This window comes from Carassius auratus, unplaced genomic scaffold (genome assembly GCF_003368295.1).
Source record: "Carassius auratus strain Wakin unplaced genomic scaffold, ASM336829v1 scaf_tig00215202, whole genome shotgun sequence".
Taxonomy (NCBI): Eukaryota; Metazoa; Chordata; class Actinopteri; order Cypriniformes; family Cyprinidae; genus Carassius; species Carassius auratus.
The window spans coordinates 51029-71413 of NW_020527980.1; the positions used below are offsets into that span (position 1 = coordinate 51029).

Genomic DNA, 20385 nt, shown 5'->3' on the forward strand with positions numbered 1-20385 from the left:
TCTTCGCCTAAAAGTACAGTTCCTATTTCTTCTAGATTAAAAGAAGCCACTATCCAAAGCCCATTTGCTCTTTTATCTAAAAGATAGAAGTTCTATTTCTACAGCTGCCATATTGAATGCTTCAGTTTCTCAATTTGTCTATGGTCTGCTTATACTCTTTCTGACTGTAGGCTTCCAAATACGTTTTTATACCTCCAACACAATCACTCAAATGTTCCTCTTCTTGTTCCTGTCATTTACTGAGCTGCTTTTCCTTGTTCCACTCTCACTTTTTCATTCCTCCTCTTGTTCTTTCCGTGACCCCATTAGCAGCTAGAATGGCAGGCTGTCTTTCTGTACAAGGTTGATAGAGTTCACACTTGTTCCTCTCTCCTCTATTAGACCGGCGAGCCAGCCAGGGGCTAATTAATTGTAATGTCGATTGCACGACAAAGAGTGTTTGTTTGTGTTTGTCTGTTTTCAGCGATGACTCCTGGCATGGATTTGAGCGTTCATCCTCCTCTCTTTCTCTCTTGCCCACTCTGACTGTTTCTCTTTCACACTGATGAGTAATTTCACTCTTTTAATATGCGGCAAATTAAACCTCCATCATTTTTATTATGAGCGTAATGTGTAATTAGTTTGGTACAAGTCTTTAACATTACAAATTAATGTCAGACATGACTTTATCTACCACTCGGGGTAGGCAAAAGGACAAACGAGAGCAAACGATTCGCATGTCTGCGAGAAAGAGGGAGGGAATTGAAGGAAGGAGGAAAGAGGGAATCAAAGCAAAAGAAGCTCAAGATCGAACGAATGTATGCACAGGAAATCTTCACCTCCCCGGAGAAAAGGAGGAGCCCGCTCCTTTTATTTATTTATGAACCTGTTTAACTTCAAAGCAGATTTCGCCTAAGTCACAGCGGGTGCTGTTCATTGCCATTTAGCTGCTTAAATATTTTCCAGGTTCGTAAATAGAACTAGGCCTGCAAGGTCCCTGCTGAAAACCAGCACGCTTTTCATTAGCATATGCATACGTCACTCTTCATTTTTCTCCACACCAAAAACCAAAGTGTGTTTTAATCTCGTTTCGCATTCGTTTGGTCAGAGATAAGAGAGGAGGGAAGCTCACCTCTCCGAGCTGGATCCAGTATTGCTTCGTAATTGTGATTTATTTCAAGTCTGCCTGTGCGTGTCATTTCTATTTTCTTGCGAGCAATACAACAGATTGAAAAAAAGTTAATATTTGCAGCGGAAAAAATGGAACGGTGGCACAGAGATGTGCTGGAGGGCTAATGAAGTCAAGCATATGTTATCCGGATGCACATATATTTTGCGAGCGTGCGTGCGTGTGTGTTTTCTGGTCTCTTTCTTGAGTACTTCTCCCAAGCATGTTAATTTAAGGGTCCCCATCCATAAAATTAGGCTGAGAAGGCTTGTATTTGTCTTGGAAGAATCAGGGAAAGACTAGAGAGAGATGCAGAAGAAGAGGAGTTTGCTGAGGATGCGGGTTTTCATATAAATGTATTTACATTAACTGCTACATTCACAGAAAGTGCGAGAGCATTCATATCTCACCCCGGCCGTTGTGTCATTTTCATTCTCTCTTCCTCTCACTTTCTTTCTCTCTTCACCCTTTGCAAAAGAGATGTGCATTTGATTTGGATCAGTAAATATAGCAAAAACAATGAATAATTTTATAGCGGATAACAGCACATAAAAATAAAAAAAAAACATTAATCTGCTTAGTATGTTTGTCTGTAATATTTACTTAATTAAAACCAGCAAATAAAGAAGAAAACAGCACAAGCTTGCCTAAAGAGAACTAAATGGTCACCTCAGACTTAAATATATTCTCACATTCTTGTATTACATGAGGTCTTATATTCACATAGGTTTTAAAATGTGTTTTATAAGGGTGACTCATACATTTAAAAGGCTGTTTTTTTTTTCAGTTTGTTCTATTCTGATTTTTCTCTCTGTTGCTATCATCATCATTGTTCCTACAGTGAAGCCGGCCTTATAAAGGATATGAAAAAGATAATGAAAGGAGTAGGGAAAATACATGGAAGATTTTTTGTAGTGAGAAAAGACATCTGTCTGTCTTTGTCATAAATGATCGGCTGTCTAATTTTCAGAGTTGTGAGAACATGTCTTCAATTCAAAGACTCAATGAAAAGACTCAGCTTTCAATCTTTTAGAATTGAGCATCCGTGAGTAAAATCATTCTGAAGCTTTTGATGTCCATTTGCCAGTACACCTTGTGCATGGTACACAATACATGAATTATTTATTTATTAAAAATTAATTTCATTTTTTTTCTAGACTGCTACATATTCCTTCGTTTTTCAGGCTCACCAAAGCTGCGTACATTTGTTTAAAAATACAGAAATGTAATTAAAATAGCTGTCTTTTATTTGAATATATTTGAAAATGTAATTTATTCCTGTATTGGCAAAGCCAAATTTTCAGAGGTCATTATTACAGACTCATCACATGAACCCTCAGAAATTATTCTAATATGCTAATTTACTGCTCAAGAAACATGCCTTATTATAGAAGAATAAAATAATTTATTTGAAGAAGAAATTCAAAAGTTCGACAACAGTCTTTTGAACAAAATTCTATAGTTAAACAAAGCATAAATAAAGATACATACAAACTCTTAAATAAATATTTTTGCTGTAATTGAGTCCAAAGATTTATTCTATCTGATGCCAGTGCAACATAAAAAGTGTTTGGCTAACCATCTGGAGCCTCATAAATGAAAATGCTACAGTCTAATTAGCTATTTAATGTAGACCAACCTGTAATGAATATTCTAACAAGCGAAACCTTCTTATGACGGATGTAGTCTGGCAGCTAGCGGAGGTCAAGAGCGCCCTTTTCCAAAGGACAGCTGCAGGGATGGGTCCTTTTCAAGCCTCTGTTTTTGGAAAGAGAGGGATGTCTTTATTTTACTCTCATTCTTTCACCCCTCTCGAAGAGTCAGGAAGAGCCCATGTGGAGGTGCTGACATTTAGCCACGCTAAAGCAGTGAATAATTCAAAAAGAGGAAAGGTACAAATGTCAGGCACTAGGAATAAACTTGCCTGAAGAGATGCGAGATTTCAAGTAAAGACACTGATATGATAATCCCAGCAGACCTCTGCTTCGTCCTGTTTTGCATAGCACAGATGAGTCTGTGAATATGTAGAATTCTGATTTGAATGCAAAATGAACCTGGCCTCTTTTGTGACCATTAGTTGGACAGCATGTAAAATTAACTTGATTAATCTTGATCGTTTAACCATTAAATATAAATCAAACTCTGTGAGAGAATGTTGATCTGATATCACAGTCAGTCGTCAAGCAGTTTGAGGGAATAAGGAGACTTTTGTTTCAGAATGCAAATGAACGCAACTTCCACGCCAGCAGCTTTTGATCTGCACACAGGGAAGTGGTTGTTTCTGGGTGTGTGTGTGTGTGTGTGTGTGGCACCTGCCAGTCAATAGCTGCCACATCTGTCTCATATTATCCTAAGGGCAACTTTAACATCCGCCGAGGCCGACACACAGATGGTAGCCAGCATTTCTTTTACACTCAAACAGAATTAAATGTAACCTCTCTCACCTTCCCATTCTCCTTTCTGTCTGTCTCTTCATACCTTTGTGACCAGGTGTAACTGGCTATTCATGCTGAAAAACATCCTGAGATTAATCATTTCAGCTGGATTGCACTCATTCTCATCAGCGGCTGCAATGCTGACAGAAATGTCATCCATCATCTTCAAGCCTTCAGTTATGATTCAAATGAATCTGGTCCAAATTTTCTATGTCACCTGTTGCTTTTGGATTGCAACATCACTGGGGCAGTGAAGTGAAATAAAACGGGTCACCGACAAAATATGTAATGTTGTCTCACATCATGACCTTGATTCAGTGTTTGAGAACCCATACATTTTGTTCACTCAAAAAAAAAAAAAAAAAAAGTAATTTCTAACCCTCATGTGCTCTCTTACATAAAAAGACATAATCCTTTCCACACAGTTACAATAAATGGAGAATAAAGCTTTCAAATTACAAAAAGCCCCTGAAAATGTGGTCCATGTGGCTTCTGTACTCTATTCTGTCTTCTGGCACCATAAAAAGACCCAAATTTGCTTTGTTTTGTTGTACTTTAAGGTCCAAATGTTTGTGCTCTGCCTTATGTGGTGTTGCTGTGAGTCCTCTGTTTTGTTGTGCAAGAGAGTGGTATTGATCTTTGTGAGAGTTGAGGATTGTCTCAGTGAAGTGATATATGGGGCAGTGGTTCTTTCAGTACAACTTTTAGAGTTAAATTTGTTTCCTCCTGGCCAGACCGACACAGACACATATGTCTGTGCATACACCATGTTTCCAGACCTCCCAGAGACTGAAAATAAAATGCCTCCTAAATTGAATTCAGCAGAACAAATAAACAGAGGAAGAGGACCACGGCCGAATCCAGCTGCTTATAAAATCAGACAAACAACAAAAAAAAAAAACAGACGCCCCTACAGTCTTTTCTTAAAAGACTCCAGACTTCTTTATGAACTATAGGTGCTTTTCATTTGAAGTTATCACATTGATCTCTCTCTGTCCATCTGTCTGTTCCTCTCAATATCTTGCTTGCTTTCTCTTTCTTTCTCTACCTCCGATTTGGAACGCTGGTCAAAATCTTCGAAATCCCAAAGTCTTCCAGACTAGAGATAGTAAGTACTCTGGCTTATAAGGAAACATCATGTCTTCCTGGATAGTGGTGCGGGGACTGAATATCTACTATATTTTTATGCTTTATTCACAAATATAGCACAATAACATTATTCTTTGTTATATTTGTGGAGGTATGTTTTCCAGTCATGTAATTGTCTGTTATCAGCTAGAATACAATAAATAATTATTTCATAAATTATTAAAATCATTTCCATGCATTCTTACCCATACCCAATACTTTTCTCTGCCTTTCTCTTTATTCTCTCAGTCACTCCGCTATCTCTCTCAGAGAAACCTTATTAAATCTATTAGTGTTAACCTTGCAAATCCTCTCGGTGGCATTTAGTGCATTTGAGGGACAGCAGGAGTGCGAAGTCTTCATCCTTTAATGTTAAGGACGTGATTATCGGATTGATAGGTGTGAAGTGGAGTGAGCTTTTCACTGAAATGTATTTAGAATGTTAGTGTGTGTGCTATTTGTGCAATTATTTTATTGGATCTTTCTGACTTATACTTGTCCTTAATGAAGCTGCTTGACTATTCATCTCGTGTGCCGTACGTATTTTATACATACACAGGTCAGGAAACATGTTTTTTAATCATGAATGTGCTTATGTATTATATATCAAAGTTGATGGACAGGAATTAGATCTCATAATGCTGTTTAGCCCTCTTATAGCAGAGCTTTTCCTAATAATCTGAGACAGAACCTAGAGATTGTATGTTCTTGTTGGTAAAGAGAATAAATTATCTTTGAATTAAGTTCTTAACACCGAATTAGAAATAATCGATGAGCTTTTGAAGATAGATGCATTTGAACAGTCTGTTAGCTTCGAGCTGCGTAGTGCGTAGTTAGCGACTAGTCAGATCACATAGGCTACTTTGTCTCGTTTTCACTCACACGTTTAATGTAATAGTGTATTGCCATCTGCTGTTTCAGAAGGGTAGTGCACTTTTTCAACTAAAACACAGCTGAGGGATGCGTGTCTATATATAGGTATATACACACCTAAACGTGACAAATATATATTATAGTATTTGTTTAGTATTTGTAAACATTTGTATTTCTTTTTTAATTTATTTATGTAATGTACATTCTTCTTTTATGTATTTTGTAGTATATCTCTACTTGTTTTTAATTTCGGTGAAATGAAACTTTCAGGGCATGTGTGCAGAATCCAAATGGAGCCCAGCGATTTTCAGGTTCAGTGGATCTGATGATTGTCTTAGACTGTCTGACTTCATGTATGTCTCCTAAATCATTTCTTTTCACAATATATGCACTTAAAAAAAAATAGGGCTTGGTAAAAAATATTGATTTCTCGATTTTAATCGATTCTCCTTTTTACGAAACTATAATGATTCTTAACTCCCAAGAATCGATTAGTCGATTATTTTCAGTTCATGAAAGGAACATCGAAGCCCACACATTATACAGAAATTGCAATAAACTTTGTGTTTTGTTACTTCTGCCATTTTGGCGCTGTTTAATGTTGAGAGATAGATCGCTGTAGCTCCTCAGTTCAAGATAAGCGGCAGCGCAAAACTCTTCTGAACTGATCTCTATTGCTTCAATGTTGGCTACAGCATGAAATAAACATAAACATGTTTGTATTAGGACTGGGCAAAATAACGCGTTATTAGCATTAATTGATTAACGGCGATATTTATTTTATTGTGCGTTAACGCAGTTTATTATTATTATTATTATGAAAGTCCATTGCTCACTTGCTCTGAATACACATAGGCCTGCAGACAAATCATGGGTCACAGGGGGGGCTGCTCCCAATCAAACTGTTTAGGCTAACCATCAGCTTCACAAACCAGAACAGAAAAGAATGCAATGAGCTTGAAATCACGACTTCATAAATGGGAAATAGGAAGTTTCCAGTAGCACGTGAAGACAGCAGAGAAGCGCTTGCTCAGCACAGTGGAATGTATTGTTTTGTAAGTTTTGTGGTTTATTATTTTGAGTCGAACGGGATGCTGTAACACACGGCCCTCTCACACTATATTGCTTTACACATGTATCGCTTTTGCCGCTCAGAAATATTCACGCAATCGTGCACCACGTATCAGAAGATCTCCACTCCGGCGCTGTTAGCGTTCACACTCACTGATCTATATATACAGTAACTGAACCGCGCTCTGACCCACCTCTTCCAACAGAGCCAGGGACTGCTAATCAGATCGATCACACCAGTCAAACGAACAAGGCTTTGGGGGTTAAGTTTGCCTAGTGTGAGCACAAACTAATTATTTTCCCGCATCCCACACACAAGAGTCTCTACCCGCCAATCAAGTGCTGTCCCGTATTATAATGTTATGATCGAGGCTCTGGACTCTGAACATAACTTGTTTTTCTATAACAAACTATAATATATTTTCTATAAAAACGCTAATGCCCTGGCTGTGACAAATAGCTTGTTTTATTTAATTACATTAATGTTATAAGTTAAGATTTACAAGAGATATTTTAACTGCTACTACATAAAAGGAACACTGCTGTAAAAAAAACACTTTATTTGTTTAAAGTGTTTGCAAACCAAGTGTTATTGCTTTTTTGTTCATATAGCAGTATTTTTAAATGAATAAAGTGCACAATACACTGCTGTTGAATGCATTGCTGGTTCTGTGTATAGCAATACGATTAATCGCAGACAATCATGCGATTAATCATGGTTTTCAAAAAATGTAATTGTTGCCCAGCACTAGTTTGTATGCAAATCAGTTAATTGTAACCTTCAATATTATAATAATGTAGTACCAATCGACTCTCATGTGTATTTTACAGCATTAGTTGAGTGATTTGTTTTTCCTTGAGAAAATATGCCATGTCCTGTAAATGATATATACAAAATAGGCCTAATCGATATTCAATCGAATCATGAAATTTGTGCCAAAACCCACTCCTAATATTTTTGTTCTTGTGCATGTTTCCTTTCTTCCTGTGTGTGTGTGTATGTGTGTTTTATTGCAGGTGAATGTGACTGCAGAGACTTCACGACAGGTCCTTATTGTGAGCTTTGTGAAGATGGTTACTATGGCAATGCACTGACTGGCAGCGCAGGCGACTGCTTACCCTGTCCTTGTCCAGATCACACCACCTGTGTCCAGGTGCCAGAGACAGGGGACGTGGTTTGTACCAACTGTCCAACAGGCCAAAGGGGTCAGTTGCAGTCAGTTTCTGTGCAAATTTACATAATTCAGCTCAGCTCAGTTCAGCATTAATATGCAAAAAGATTAGTAGTTAAAATACATTATGCACACACTGTAAATAAATATACATTTAGCCATTTAGCAGACACTTGCATCCGAAGCACAAGCACAAAGGGTGATAATAAAAAGAAAGTAGATTGTGTTAATGGATTTTAATGGATTCCCAGGTGTACGGTGTGAATTATGTGAAGATGGTTTCTATGGCAACCCTTTGGGTTGGGGAGGCGAAGTGCAACCGTGTGTGAGGTGCGAGTGTAATGGGAACGTGGATCCCAATGCAGTGGGTGTGTGCGATCACATGACTGGACGCTGTCTGAAATGCCTGGGACATACGACTGGGGACCATTGTGAAAAATGCAGATCAGGTTACTACGGCAACGCTTTGGCCAATGAACTCAATCCAGAGCGAAAGTGCAAACGTGAGTATCATTTAAAACAATGAATGTGGCATAAAATTAAGACATTTGAGGGGCATATAAAGGGTATATAGTCACCTGCCTTATCCTCTTAAGGACAGTAAAATGTAAAATCACATACATTGTGGAAACCAGCCAAAAGAAAATGGCTTAATATACTACAGAAATGTAAATGCAAATGAGTAAGAGACAGAAAATATCATTAGCTGAGTATAAAAACCATAGTCAATGGAAAGTCGTTGATGCTTTGAGACTTCAAAACTTTGATTAAATTGTTTTTGAGAAGCTTGGCAGCATTAAGCATTTTGTCCTTGTTCGAGATGTTGCTTTGTTGCATGCCTCATTAGAATGTAGACATTAAAAAGCATTTTGTGCATGAGCTATACATCATTTGCGATCATGTGGCTGAGAAGATTTTTTTGTGAAATTCTTGGTAACTCTGGAAACTTAACTTTTTGGGTTTTTTGCATTGAGAATTTATGAATTTCTGTTTCTAAGCTTGTGCCTGTGACGTGGCCGGGACATCAGGATCACCGAATGACTGCCACCCGGATACAGGAAACTGTGTTTGCCTGAGTCATGTGACAGGGAGAGACTGTGGACAGTGCGAAACTGGTTATTTCAACCTGCAGCCAGGCTTGGGCTGTGAGATGTAAGATCTGTCAGTATTTCTGTCACTATATCAGCCTATAAATTAAACTGCATAAATTCTATGCTCTTTTCTTCTCTTCTATAGGTGTAACTGCAACCCCATTGGCTCCTCTTCTTCAGCATGTCATCCAATCACAGGACAGTGCATGTGTCGAACAGGTGTAGAGGGGCTGTCATGTGACACTTGTCGAATGGGATTCTTTGGTTTCTCCTCTAGAGGCTGCAGAGGTATTGAAATCAATAATCAGAACCAGACACTGGACATATGTGGTTGACATGAACAAGTCAGATTTGCTCTGAAACAAAGATTTGCATCTTTAAAATGGTTTAATATTAACATTTTAATGTTTAATGTTTATTTTTCTAATGGGACTTATAAGTTGTTATTTTTTTATTATTATTAACAAATTAAAAATACAAATATTTAATAATCAAATTATATTTGTCAATGATAATCAATATATTGTACTGTGAATTCAGCTAAATAAACTCCAGGGAGTGTTATAACACAATTGAATTTATTTTTAAACATAAAGAGATAATTCTTTCATAATATGAACATTTTGTCTTTACCTACTCACCTTCATGGAGTTCCAAACCTGTAAGACACATTAAGATATTTTTGATGAAATCTAAGAGCTTTCTAACTCTCCGTAGAGCGAATGGAACTACCATGGTTAAGGTCCAGAAACGTAGTAATGACTTCATTAAAATAGTCAATGTGGTTCAAACGTAATGTTATTAAATTTTTATGTGAAAAGAAAACAAAAATAACAACTTTATTTAACAAGAAGAGAAGAATTGTTGAATAAAGTCCTTATTTTTGTCTTCTTGGCACGCAAAAAGTATTCTCATAGATTCATAAAGTTATGGTTGAACCACTGATGACACATGGACTATTTTAGTGATGTCCTTACTACATTTTGCTGTCTAGGGTCAGAAAGCTCTTGGATTTGATAAAAAATATCTTAATTTGTGTTTCTTACAGATTTAGAACGATTTGAAAGTGATTAATGACTGAAAATGTGTTTTTGGTGAACTATCCCTTTAAGATTATACATAACTTTGTCCATTGTGTCCCTCACATACTTTTTTCAAGTGCTGGAGACTCATTGTTTCTCTTTCTCAATCTCCCACCTATAGCATGTAATTGTGACCCCATGGGCTCGTCCTCGATGCAGTGCCATGACAATGGGACCTGTTCTTGTCGCCATGGGTTTGTTGGATATAAGTGTGACAAGTGTGAATTGAACTACTATCAGAATCGCCTGACCCACCAATGTGAGGAGTGTCCTGTGTGCTACAGTCTCATCAGAGACCAGGTGGGCCTTCCTCAGTTCATGAGAAAGAGAGATGACGATGAAGCATGAAAAATGATATTTTTTATGGAATGGTTGCTCAACAAATTAAAAGGTTCACAATTAAGTGCTATCTCACCCACTCACTAAGGTCCTTTGCTTAGATGCTCAGATCTTTTGGGTTTTTCGTAATGAGCATGAATGGGTGGTAATTGCAGACTGGTTCTAGATCTGCCCTTTAAATGATAGTGCAAGCTCAGTGGGGCTCAAGCTAATAAGGTGTGATGGATATTTTTAATAATCAAAGCTACGTCTACTGCTGTAATTGAGTGCTTTGATTTTTCTGTTTTTAAATATGACTACATTCACACATTGTCTCATCATTTTCTTCTCATGGGTTTTGTTAATGATTTTTTCACATTGTTATGTGCACAGGCCAGTAAACTGAAGGACAGGCTCCAGGAGTTGGAGAAGCTGCTTAGCAGATATGACTGCAATAAATACAGTCGGCATTATCGTGGGCGACAGCAGCACAGACACCAACATAACGGCCTGGACAATCACATACAGAAGGACCAAGTTGAAGACTATCTGCCCAATGCCCTGGAAGACCTCCTAGCTATTCAAGGTGAAAAGTCCTTAACCAATTCACAAACAAGCTGTTTTTAGTAAACACATATTAAATGGCAACGTGCCAGGGGTCATCAAATATTATACAATAGTATATTATATTACAACATATTTTGTAATACAATACATAATATATTCAATGTCCAGCACATTAACTATGTTCACTGCATGGAAGGCAGATTAATTAGATAAAATATTAATAAAATAAATAATAATGCCCTTTAAAAGCAAATTATTCTTAGCACCATTATATTGTAGTAACTCAATATAAATAAGAAGCATTTAATGTGTAATTAATGGTGCTTATGTAGTTATTTATATATTGTTAATATGAACACTGTCATAATGCTATTACACCAAATATCTACTTTTCACTTGAAACTGGTTTATGAAAAATAAAAAATTGTATTTAAAATTTTATCACAAAATTGTATCAGTGTCATCCTGTTGACCAAAAAATCAGTTTGAAACACCCAGAAATTGGATTGACAATATATCTGTAATAACACTTTCAAAAAGTTTGTATAAATATATATATATATATATATATATATATATATATATATATTTTTTTTTTTTTTTTTTTTTTCAATAAATTAATAGTTTTATTCAGCAAGGACTCATTAATTTGATAAAAAATTACAGTAAAGACATTAATAATTTGACAAAAAATAAGGCTGTGAAATTGTAGTCTGGGTGAGCATGAAATAAACTTTTGAAGTATATTATATTATATGCTAAGAAAAAAAAATGTGTTTAGGATGGTTTATACAGTCACTTTTCAATTTATCACAGTTTAAGACTAATGTAGAACATATTGTTGCTCCATTCAGCTTTGTTGTTTCTGCAAGTGACAAGCGTTTTGTTGGAAACTCCCTACTGATGCTTCACTGATGTTCCTTCTTTGATGCAGAGGCTCGCGAGGATTTCATTAAACAGTTCTCACAGCTAGAAACATCTGCCCAGACCTTACAGCTGCAGCTGCGTAGCATTGCATCGGCACTGAACTGCAACTTAACAGACAGCGGAGAAGTTACAGAGGAAGAAAAGACTCTGAAGGGTGAACATGAGTGTCAAGAGCTTGGTGACACTTTATCTGTTACTCTGAAAATGCAAGACCAGCTTCAGAAGATGACTCTTGACCTTAACAACATGGTGAGTCTGCACAGATCAATTAAATGAATGTCTAATCCATCTGGCTAGAGAACGTGTCTTAATGAAGGCTTTTGTGTCTCTCTGCATCTCTTCAAACATCTTATTCTCAGGTCATCCCATCTGTAATCCCTAAAGAACCAAACAAATGGAACGCCATAGTGAATGAGTCTGAGTTGCTAGTGAAAAGGTTAGAAGAAATACTGAGTGTACTACAAATGTCACTTCAAGTTTTAGATGTGACTTCTGCAAACAATGTTTTCTTTTAACAGTCACACAGACATGGCAGCTCGTATAGAGCAGATAGCAGGAGATGCCTTTAAAATGGCTAACAGAACCTATTCACAGCTGATAACTTTACTAGAAGACAACTCCACAGAGTCATATGTACAGGATCTTACAGAGAAGTGAGTTACATTATGTTTGTTACTGTATTCATCAAGCACTTTTTGGGGTTCCCTGGGTATTGGTCTTTAATAACTCATTTTAAATGCCGCTGTCTATCTGTTTTTGTCTGAAAGCCTGGAGAAGATGCAGCAGTTGAAGGAGAATCTGACGCTTGAGGTTAATGAGACTTTAGTGACACACCTGTCACTTCAGAGGCACAACTCCGAGATAGCTGCCGTCTTAGAGAACATCACCTCTTCACTATCTGAACTACGCAGAATGGATGGCAATTTCACCCTCGCAGCACAGGAGTCCAATATAACGTCTTCCTCACAGATGCTTAATCAAACAAATGTCACAGCAACCAAGGATGAGGTTTGTTCATGCATTATGTGTGGACATTGTGGTTCAACTATTGATGCTTTAATACACTGATTTTTTTATCAACATGCATGCATTTTAATCTTATTAACTAAAATCTTATAGGTCTAGAGTTGATTTGCACAAAATTATAAATTATTTTCTAGTTAAAATGCTTAGTTGTCATCAGTTGACTTATTCCACAACATGACAAACAGAAATAATTTGTAGAAGCTTTTATAAACATTACGTCATTAATTACACGGGGAGTGTGTTATATATCATCTGCAATAATATAGTAATTGTTTTAACGTTGTGCATTTTGGCATTATTGAGTATTTTTCAAAACCCAAACAAAACACCTAGGGATCGCATACATGCATTGCGTGATGAAGTCTAGTGGGTTAAACGGTGCACATGTGTATTTGGTGTGTGTTATTTCACTGCATGATTCAGTCTATTAAAATGCATTAAGAGTAATAATAGAATTCAAGATATGGGGCAGAAAATGTATACATTTTGATTATGATGATTCGGTTGAGTTGCAATGATTCACTTATTAACAGTGACTTGCTGCCATCTACTGGTGGACTTAGTTTCACATTTAAAGTATCTTTCGTTTTTTTAATAATTTCAAATATCAGTATTCAATGTTTTATTTTTAAAATATCAAAACATTATTTATTTGTAAGTGCAGGTTGAAGCACCCCATGTCCCTCTGAGCTGCATTAAACAGTGTGCAAATACATCTAAATGCCACTTCAGATGCAACTCTGCAAATATTAATTTTGTTGATACTGATCTCATTTGTTTGGTAACAGCTTAATTGTCTTATTATTCTAATTGACTGATTAAATGTAAGACTTTGACTCAAAAGATGCACACTTTATTACATTTAAAAATGTCCATAAAAGATAAATATTAGGGGTGTAACGGTTCACAAAATTCACGGTTCGGTTCGATACGATACACTGATGTCACGGTTCGGTTCGGTTCGATACGTTTTAGATACAGCAAAATGTAAAAACATCTCAACTTTTCAGAATGCCGCAAGCGCACCGCGGGTCATGTGACAAGAACTAACCAATCAGCTTCATCCTTTCCCGTAACAACGTTGAGAGCTCAGCCAAGATGAAGGATCAGCTGATCATAGTTGTATATGGATTGCAATTTTGAAATAAATTTAGTAGCAGAGCTACTGCAAGCGATTTTTAGAGCTGCAAATCCATTTATCCTTCGCTGAAATTTCCGCGTCTCATGGAGAGAGCCATGTCATTGTTGCTTAGCAAAGACAGACGCCTCATGAGCGCTTCTGCCCGAGCACTTTGGAAAGGAGGAGAAAGACGCGCTTAGCGTTTTCCATGCGTTTTTAGGCACGATATGTGAACGGCCCCTAAGGCGCTCGCTCACTCAGCACGCGCTGAAGGCTCGTTGCAAAATGTTGAATGCCTTTAACAGACCAGAAATATAAGATCCTAAAATAACCAACAGGTCTGGTGTTTGGGTTGGATTCCCTGTAAGCTATAGTTTCTAAATGCTGCAGGGATAGTTTGCTGCGTGCATGTTTCTCCTTTTTTTCGTCTTTTCCCAGATAGTACTGACGCATATATCCCAGATATTCCCGCTGGTGTTTTTTTTTTTTTTTTTTTTTTATTCCCGCTGGTGTACCCTGTCATGTTGCAGATGCGACATACCGTTGTTTTTTTATCCACCACTCTCTTGCCATCACCATTATAGCTTAAAGGGAATCCAAAGTGCACCCAAACACCAGACCTGTTGGTTATTGGAGGATCTTCTCATTTCTAGTCTGTTAAACGCATTGGCTATTTTGCAACGAGCCTTCAGCGCGTACTGAGTGAGCGAGCGCCTGCTGAGTAGCCTAACATAAACATATAAGATGGTGTTTTTTTCTTCTTCGGGAGTGTCAGAGGCGTTGCCTGTTACGTTGTTTGGGTTATTGGGCTACCTTGTTGAACGCATATCATTATATTTCTCTCTCTCTCTCTCTTTTTTTTTTTTTTCAAATATAATTAATTACTCCAACGAACCGTTCGGTATATATAATGCGTACCGCGTACCGAACCGAAAGCGTCGTACCGAACGGTTCAATACGAATACGCGTATCGTTACACCCCTAATAAATATCAATCTAAGCTTATAGGAAAAGATTAATTTACAGTACTATTACTATTGATGTGAACAGACCACACAGAATATGAAGAATATCATAAACTGCAGCCTTCCGTCGTTCAAAACTAATAAAACCATCATACATATTCAGAAACACAAATTCAGATATTTTTGATGAAATACGAGAGCTTTCTGACCCTGCTTAGACAGCAATGCAAATATCACATTCAAGGCCCAGAAAAGTAGTAAGGACATTGTAAAAATCCTTACTTTTGTTTTCTTTGCACACAAAAAGTATTGTCATCTTAATAACATTACGGTTGAACCATTGAAGTCACATATTGTCCTTACATCCTTTCTGGGCCTTGAATGTGTCAGTTGCATTGCTGTCTATGCAGGGTCAGAAAGCTTTCGGATTTCATCCTAAATATCTTAATTGTGTTCTGAAGATGAACAAAGGTTTTACGGGCTTGGAATGACCTGAAGGTGAGTGATTAATGACAGAATTTTCATTTTTGGATGAACTATCCTTTTAATGCTAATAGGTGTTCTATCTAGAAAGTTTCTTAATGGATGTTTTAAGAGGTTTTGACCTAGAAAATTTGTAGGATACAAAAAAAAATTTTTTTTAAATTGACATTAAAAATTTGCTGCTGATGCTGATATGCCAATAAAAATCCATCCTTTTTCCATACTGCTTATCTACTGCAGGGTCTTGGGGCTGGAACATATCCCAGAATCTCAGGCCATAGGCAATCAATTATAAATAGTGTGCTCTGAGTGAGGAGATCATCGAAAGAATATATTCTGAACCAAATTCATCTGTATTTCAGATCGAGGACCTGATGAACAGGACAGCTGAGTTTGATGTTTCTGTCCAGTCTATAGAACATTTGATAAATAAGACCAGAGAAGAAATGCAGCCTCACGTGGACAGTGCTGAAAAACACTTGAAAACTGTTCAAGAGCTCAAGCAGGTAAAGCCTGCCCACACTGATAAAGAAACACACAAAGAAGTATAATAAAGTCCTTGTAATTAGAGGTCTAGCAGATCTTTCATCCTGTGAATTTAGCACCTCCTGCCACTCAGTCTGGTGGGAAACGTTACACAAGAGAAAAAACAACAGGGATGTGTTCTCAGCTCAAAGCAAATTCAAATGTGACAATTTCCTGCCAAAAGACAGTGTAATGAGATGCATCTTTTGTCTTTTTATCTGAAGCTGACGGCTGTGGCTGAGGGATTTAAGGTGTCAGCCGTCTCCTCTGTGGTGACAGGGAAAGAGGTTGAGGCGGAGATTCTGTCTTTACAGAAGAGTCTGGAAGGTAACTGGTTCTGCTTTATACTTCTTTCATATTTTAACTGTTGATAAATAAAATCCATTCTCAAGTTATGACAGATGAGCAATAAACGAGGTAAGGATAGAAGTAAATGTGTCCTAATTGCAACTTGAATGTTCTAAGCTGTATAATGTTAGAAGCTGTGCTACAAATTGAGTTTAACAAGGTCAAAATTAGGAATTTCTAATTAAAAAAACATTGAAAGAGTAATATGGTACAGCTGAGGACTGTTAGAAATACAGCAAAAACTAAATTTCAGGGTCAATAATTTTTTATTATTATTTTTTGAAAGCATTAAAGTGACAAAGACATTCTATTCATCAGAGAACCCTGAAAAAATATTGTTTACACAAAAATATTACCTGCTCTGACTATCATAATAGTAACAAATGCTTCATAAGCACCAAATATTAGAAAGATTTCTGAAGGATCATTTGACAATGAAGACTGGCTGAAAATTCAGCTTTTAAAATGTATTAAAATAGAAAACACTTCATTTAAATTGTAATAGTATTTCACAGTTACTGATTTTGCTGTATTTTGATCAAATAAATGGCATTATGTTGTGCATAAGAGGCTTTGAAAACTTACTGAACTTTAAAAATGGTAGTGTAGTGTCTAATGGAATGGAAATGTGGCAATCTTGTGATAATGTGCATTGTAAAAATGTTCTCTGCTGTAGACATGGAGCAGGACTGGCCTCAACTGCCCACATATAGCAAAGGATATCTAAGGAGAGAGAAGTTACTGAAAGAAAAGACCCTGGTGGATGTGAAAAAAAGAGTCAAGCAGACAGAGAGAATGATCAAGCTTGCAGTGGAGAACGCTACGGCTGTGAGCGGCACAGCTAAACATGCCCAGGAGTCTGCAGATGCAGTGGCTAAAGTATGCTACACTGAAGCACACATGTATTCAAAAAACTAAGTGGTTATATTTATCAGTCCTTCTCAGCTAACGTTTCTTTGTCTGAATTATACAAATAAGAAAAACTTTTTTCAAAGTCACTGAATCGAAGTATTTGTCAGTAAAGTTTTTTTTTATGCTATAATTCATTCTGTTAAACAAATTGTGATTTATAGCTGTTGTGTGCAGACCTTTGAAAGGCAATTTAGTCAAATAAAATCAGATCCTTAGTGTATAAACACTGCATTGCCTTGAGGAGCCTGGACTGAAGCAAGAACTGATGGGAACTGAAAGCCCTGTTTTGCTGTTATTCATGACAGGATGCCAAAGTATCCCTGACGCAGGGGAAACGGACAAAGCATGCATCTGGACAGTTGCGTTCATCTGTGGACACCACCCTGGAGCAGCTGACTGAGCTGGAAAGCCAAGCATCACAGAAACAGAAAACCATGGAGGCAGAGGTAAAGAATTTGGCATTAACTTAATAGTGGAATTGCCAATGTTTGTGCAGTTGGATAGGAGCTCAATGTCATTATTATTAGAACACAGACTTCTGCAGGACATTCAGTACTGCCGTTCTGTTTATGGGTTATGAGACACTGTTCCAGAGAAAGTCTAGATCAAAGAAAAGTATTAAACATGATGCTTACCTGTAAAGTCCAGGGGTGCGTTTCCCAAATGCATTGTTAGCTAACTATGATCGTAAGTTCCACTGAACTATTGGTAACGACGGAACCATATGCTTTTGGGAAACACACCCCAGATTAGTTGACCAAGTCATTTGTTTTTGTATAGCCATGATGCTGATGTGCCATTTCTCCCCAGGACATCCAGCTTTCTTCAAGGAGTGTGATAGACAGCATGGAGACAGCCAAGAGTCAGCTGGAGTCCTTTACAAACACGCTAACTCTGCTCCTTAAAAAATTGGGTAAATTCAATATTTTATTTAATTTTTAGTGATGTTAGAATTAGCACATTAATGCAGGTGATTGATTTTTCCAGTTTAAAGGTGTTAAAAATAATTAGCGCAGTTAATGCAGGGATGGAGCTAAAACATAAAAATACGGCATTGTTGCCCGTATCATATCAAATATTAAATTGTGAATGAAACTATCAACATGCATGTCAGATCTGTGTCACGTTCAGCTGTGGCAGGTCTTAAAGTAATAACAGCCAAATAACCTAATAAACCAGCTGCTGTGAAAAAAAGAGGAAATCAATAACTTTTGTATAGATTCATCTAGATTTAATTTTGAATTTTGGGTTTGACATCTTTATTCAGTTTCTGTATATTTCCTGCATGCTGAAGGGCTCGGGTAAATATGGCATTAGGGTTAGTGTGAAGATTTTAAGTACACTTAAATTATAAGTTGTTATTTTTTAAAGTCCAATAAAAAGAGCAAATAAAATCAATAGCTCTCAGTTATACTGTTATGTTAGTCAAAATTACATTTAGTCTGTGGTTAAATATTAGGCAAAAATCTATTTCCTAGAGACATCTGTAGTATTGGTATCATACTGGCCTTCTGTCCTAAAAGAGATGGCATTAAACAATTATAAAAAAATATATTGTCTTCATGTTGTTTCTACATTTGAAGATTGAATGTAAAAATATTGCAATATAAAAGTAGTTTTAAAAATTTTTATATTAGGTGTTTTTTTTTTGTTTGTTTTTTTATCAATTGACAGCACTATTTTTTTTATTTTCCCTGCAACCCTATACCTAGGACAAGGACTTTTTTGTTTTTGTTTTCTTTTCTTTTTTGTTCATTTTTATGTGTTTTTTTAAAGATTGAACTCACTCTCTTCTCCCATTGATGTGAGCAGATGCTAATGTGGTGCTGGAGAACTATGATCGCATCCTGAATGAGACTGCAGCCCGTCTTCGTGTTCTCCAGGGTGCTGTGGAGAGTCCATCTCTCACCGGAAAGATTCAGAGGCTCCGCAGTGCAGCGAACGATCAAGAGAAACAGCTGCAAAATCTTGAACAGAGCCTGCAGGAGATACGAGAAGAAAGAGACAGTCTGACAGACATCGCCCAGAACCTGCCTAAAACATGCCCACAAAAAGGGCACTAAGCCAGGGGGAGGAAGAAGTTGATCAGTTATCTAGTCTTTTAGAGAGACATTGAGGTATCTCAAAGGAGTTAGTCGCCTCAGAAAATCTGATTCAAGCGAAGCTGAAGAACAACGTTTAATTAAAATGTAAATTCTTTATAAACATTCATTTGTTGTGAATACAGAGTGGCTTTACTTATTTACTCTACTGGTAAAAAGTCCAAATGCAAGGGATGGCATTTATACACTGTAGCACTTTGAATTTAAATCATCAGTTTTCAAGCAAAATGTCAGTTTGATCTTTATTATTCTTCCAAAGATGATCACATTGACATTATCCTGAAATATTGATGTATTGAAAACTGACATTATGAAATTCGCATGCAATGTACTTGCAATGTAGTAATATGCAACTTTCTCATCCATTAACCTTAACTAATGGTGATACCTGACAAGATTTGGTCTCTTTTGGCCACTTGAGGGAGCCATCTACTCAAATTCATTTAGTTGTTGTACACAGCGTCTTGCACATGATTTTGAAAAATAAATAATTTTAAAGTGAGTGAATCAAGACCAAATAAACACATCGTGTCATGCTGTTCTCAAGAGTGTGATCATGCATTATTAGCATCAGTTTGTGTTTACTTGTGAGCCTGTTTACTTGCAACTTATTACTTATTTAATATCTAACATGGCATATTAAATATGTATTTTTGTGCTTATTATCCATCTGTTCATAAATTATAGTCACAAAAGGAACTGGCTGTCAATAGCTGAAATGTTCTATTATTTGGGACATATTATCAACATGAATGTCTGCATGGCCCATTGTATGCTCATCTTCAGTTTGGATGTATTATGGCTTATTTGTATTAGCTGCTTCCTGTGAAAACTGAGCTTTTGATCTGTTCTCTAAACAATTGACTGAGCCTATATACTTTGAATGTTCTTAGCCTCATTGAACCCAAGACAACAGACACCATGCTTATCTTTTAATTCAATACAAAGTGAACCATTTGTCAAAAACAGACAAATACTGTCATATTTATAGTCAGTAATCACAGTTACAAAGCTATACGTTTAATGTTGATCGTTCATTGGTTCGGTATATAAATATAATATACTGATATAAATTAATGCAAAATATAATAGG

The 20385-nt window shown here is 36.7% G+C and overlaps 1 protein-coding gene across 1 annotated transcript in view; it reads left to right on the top strand.

Annotated features, from left to right (window-relative positions):
• The window catches only part of LOC113093897 (laminin subunit gamma-3-like), a gene marked incomplete at its 5' end in the record, with an annotated part of 68486 nt that extends 48228 nt beyond the window's left edge, over window positions 1-20258 (top strand). The window contains 17 exon segments of the mRNA XM_026259469.1: window positions 7672-7860; window positions 8078-8329; window positions 8825-8978; window positions 9063-9205; window positions 10121-10299; window positions 10711-10903; window positions 11819-12060; window positions 12171-12247; window positions 12330-12464; window positions 12579-12819; window positions 15768-15911; window positions 16155-16257; window positions 16955-17157; window positions 17496-17636; window positions 18001-18103; window positions 19003-19241; window positions 19243-20258. Of these exon segments, the coding sequence (XP_026115254.1) occupies window positions 7672-7860; window positions 8078-8329; window positions 8825-8978; window positions 9063-9205; window positions 10121-10299; window positions 10711-10903; window positions 11819-12060; window positions 12171-12247; window positions 12330-12464; window positions 12579-12819; window positions 15768-15911; window positions 16155-16257; window positions 16955-17157; window positions 17496-17636; window positions 18001-18103; window positions 19003-19241; window positions 19243-19275 (2771 nt within the window).
• Window positions 20259-20385: the final 127 nt, after the last annotated feature.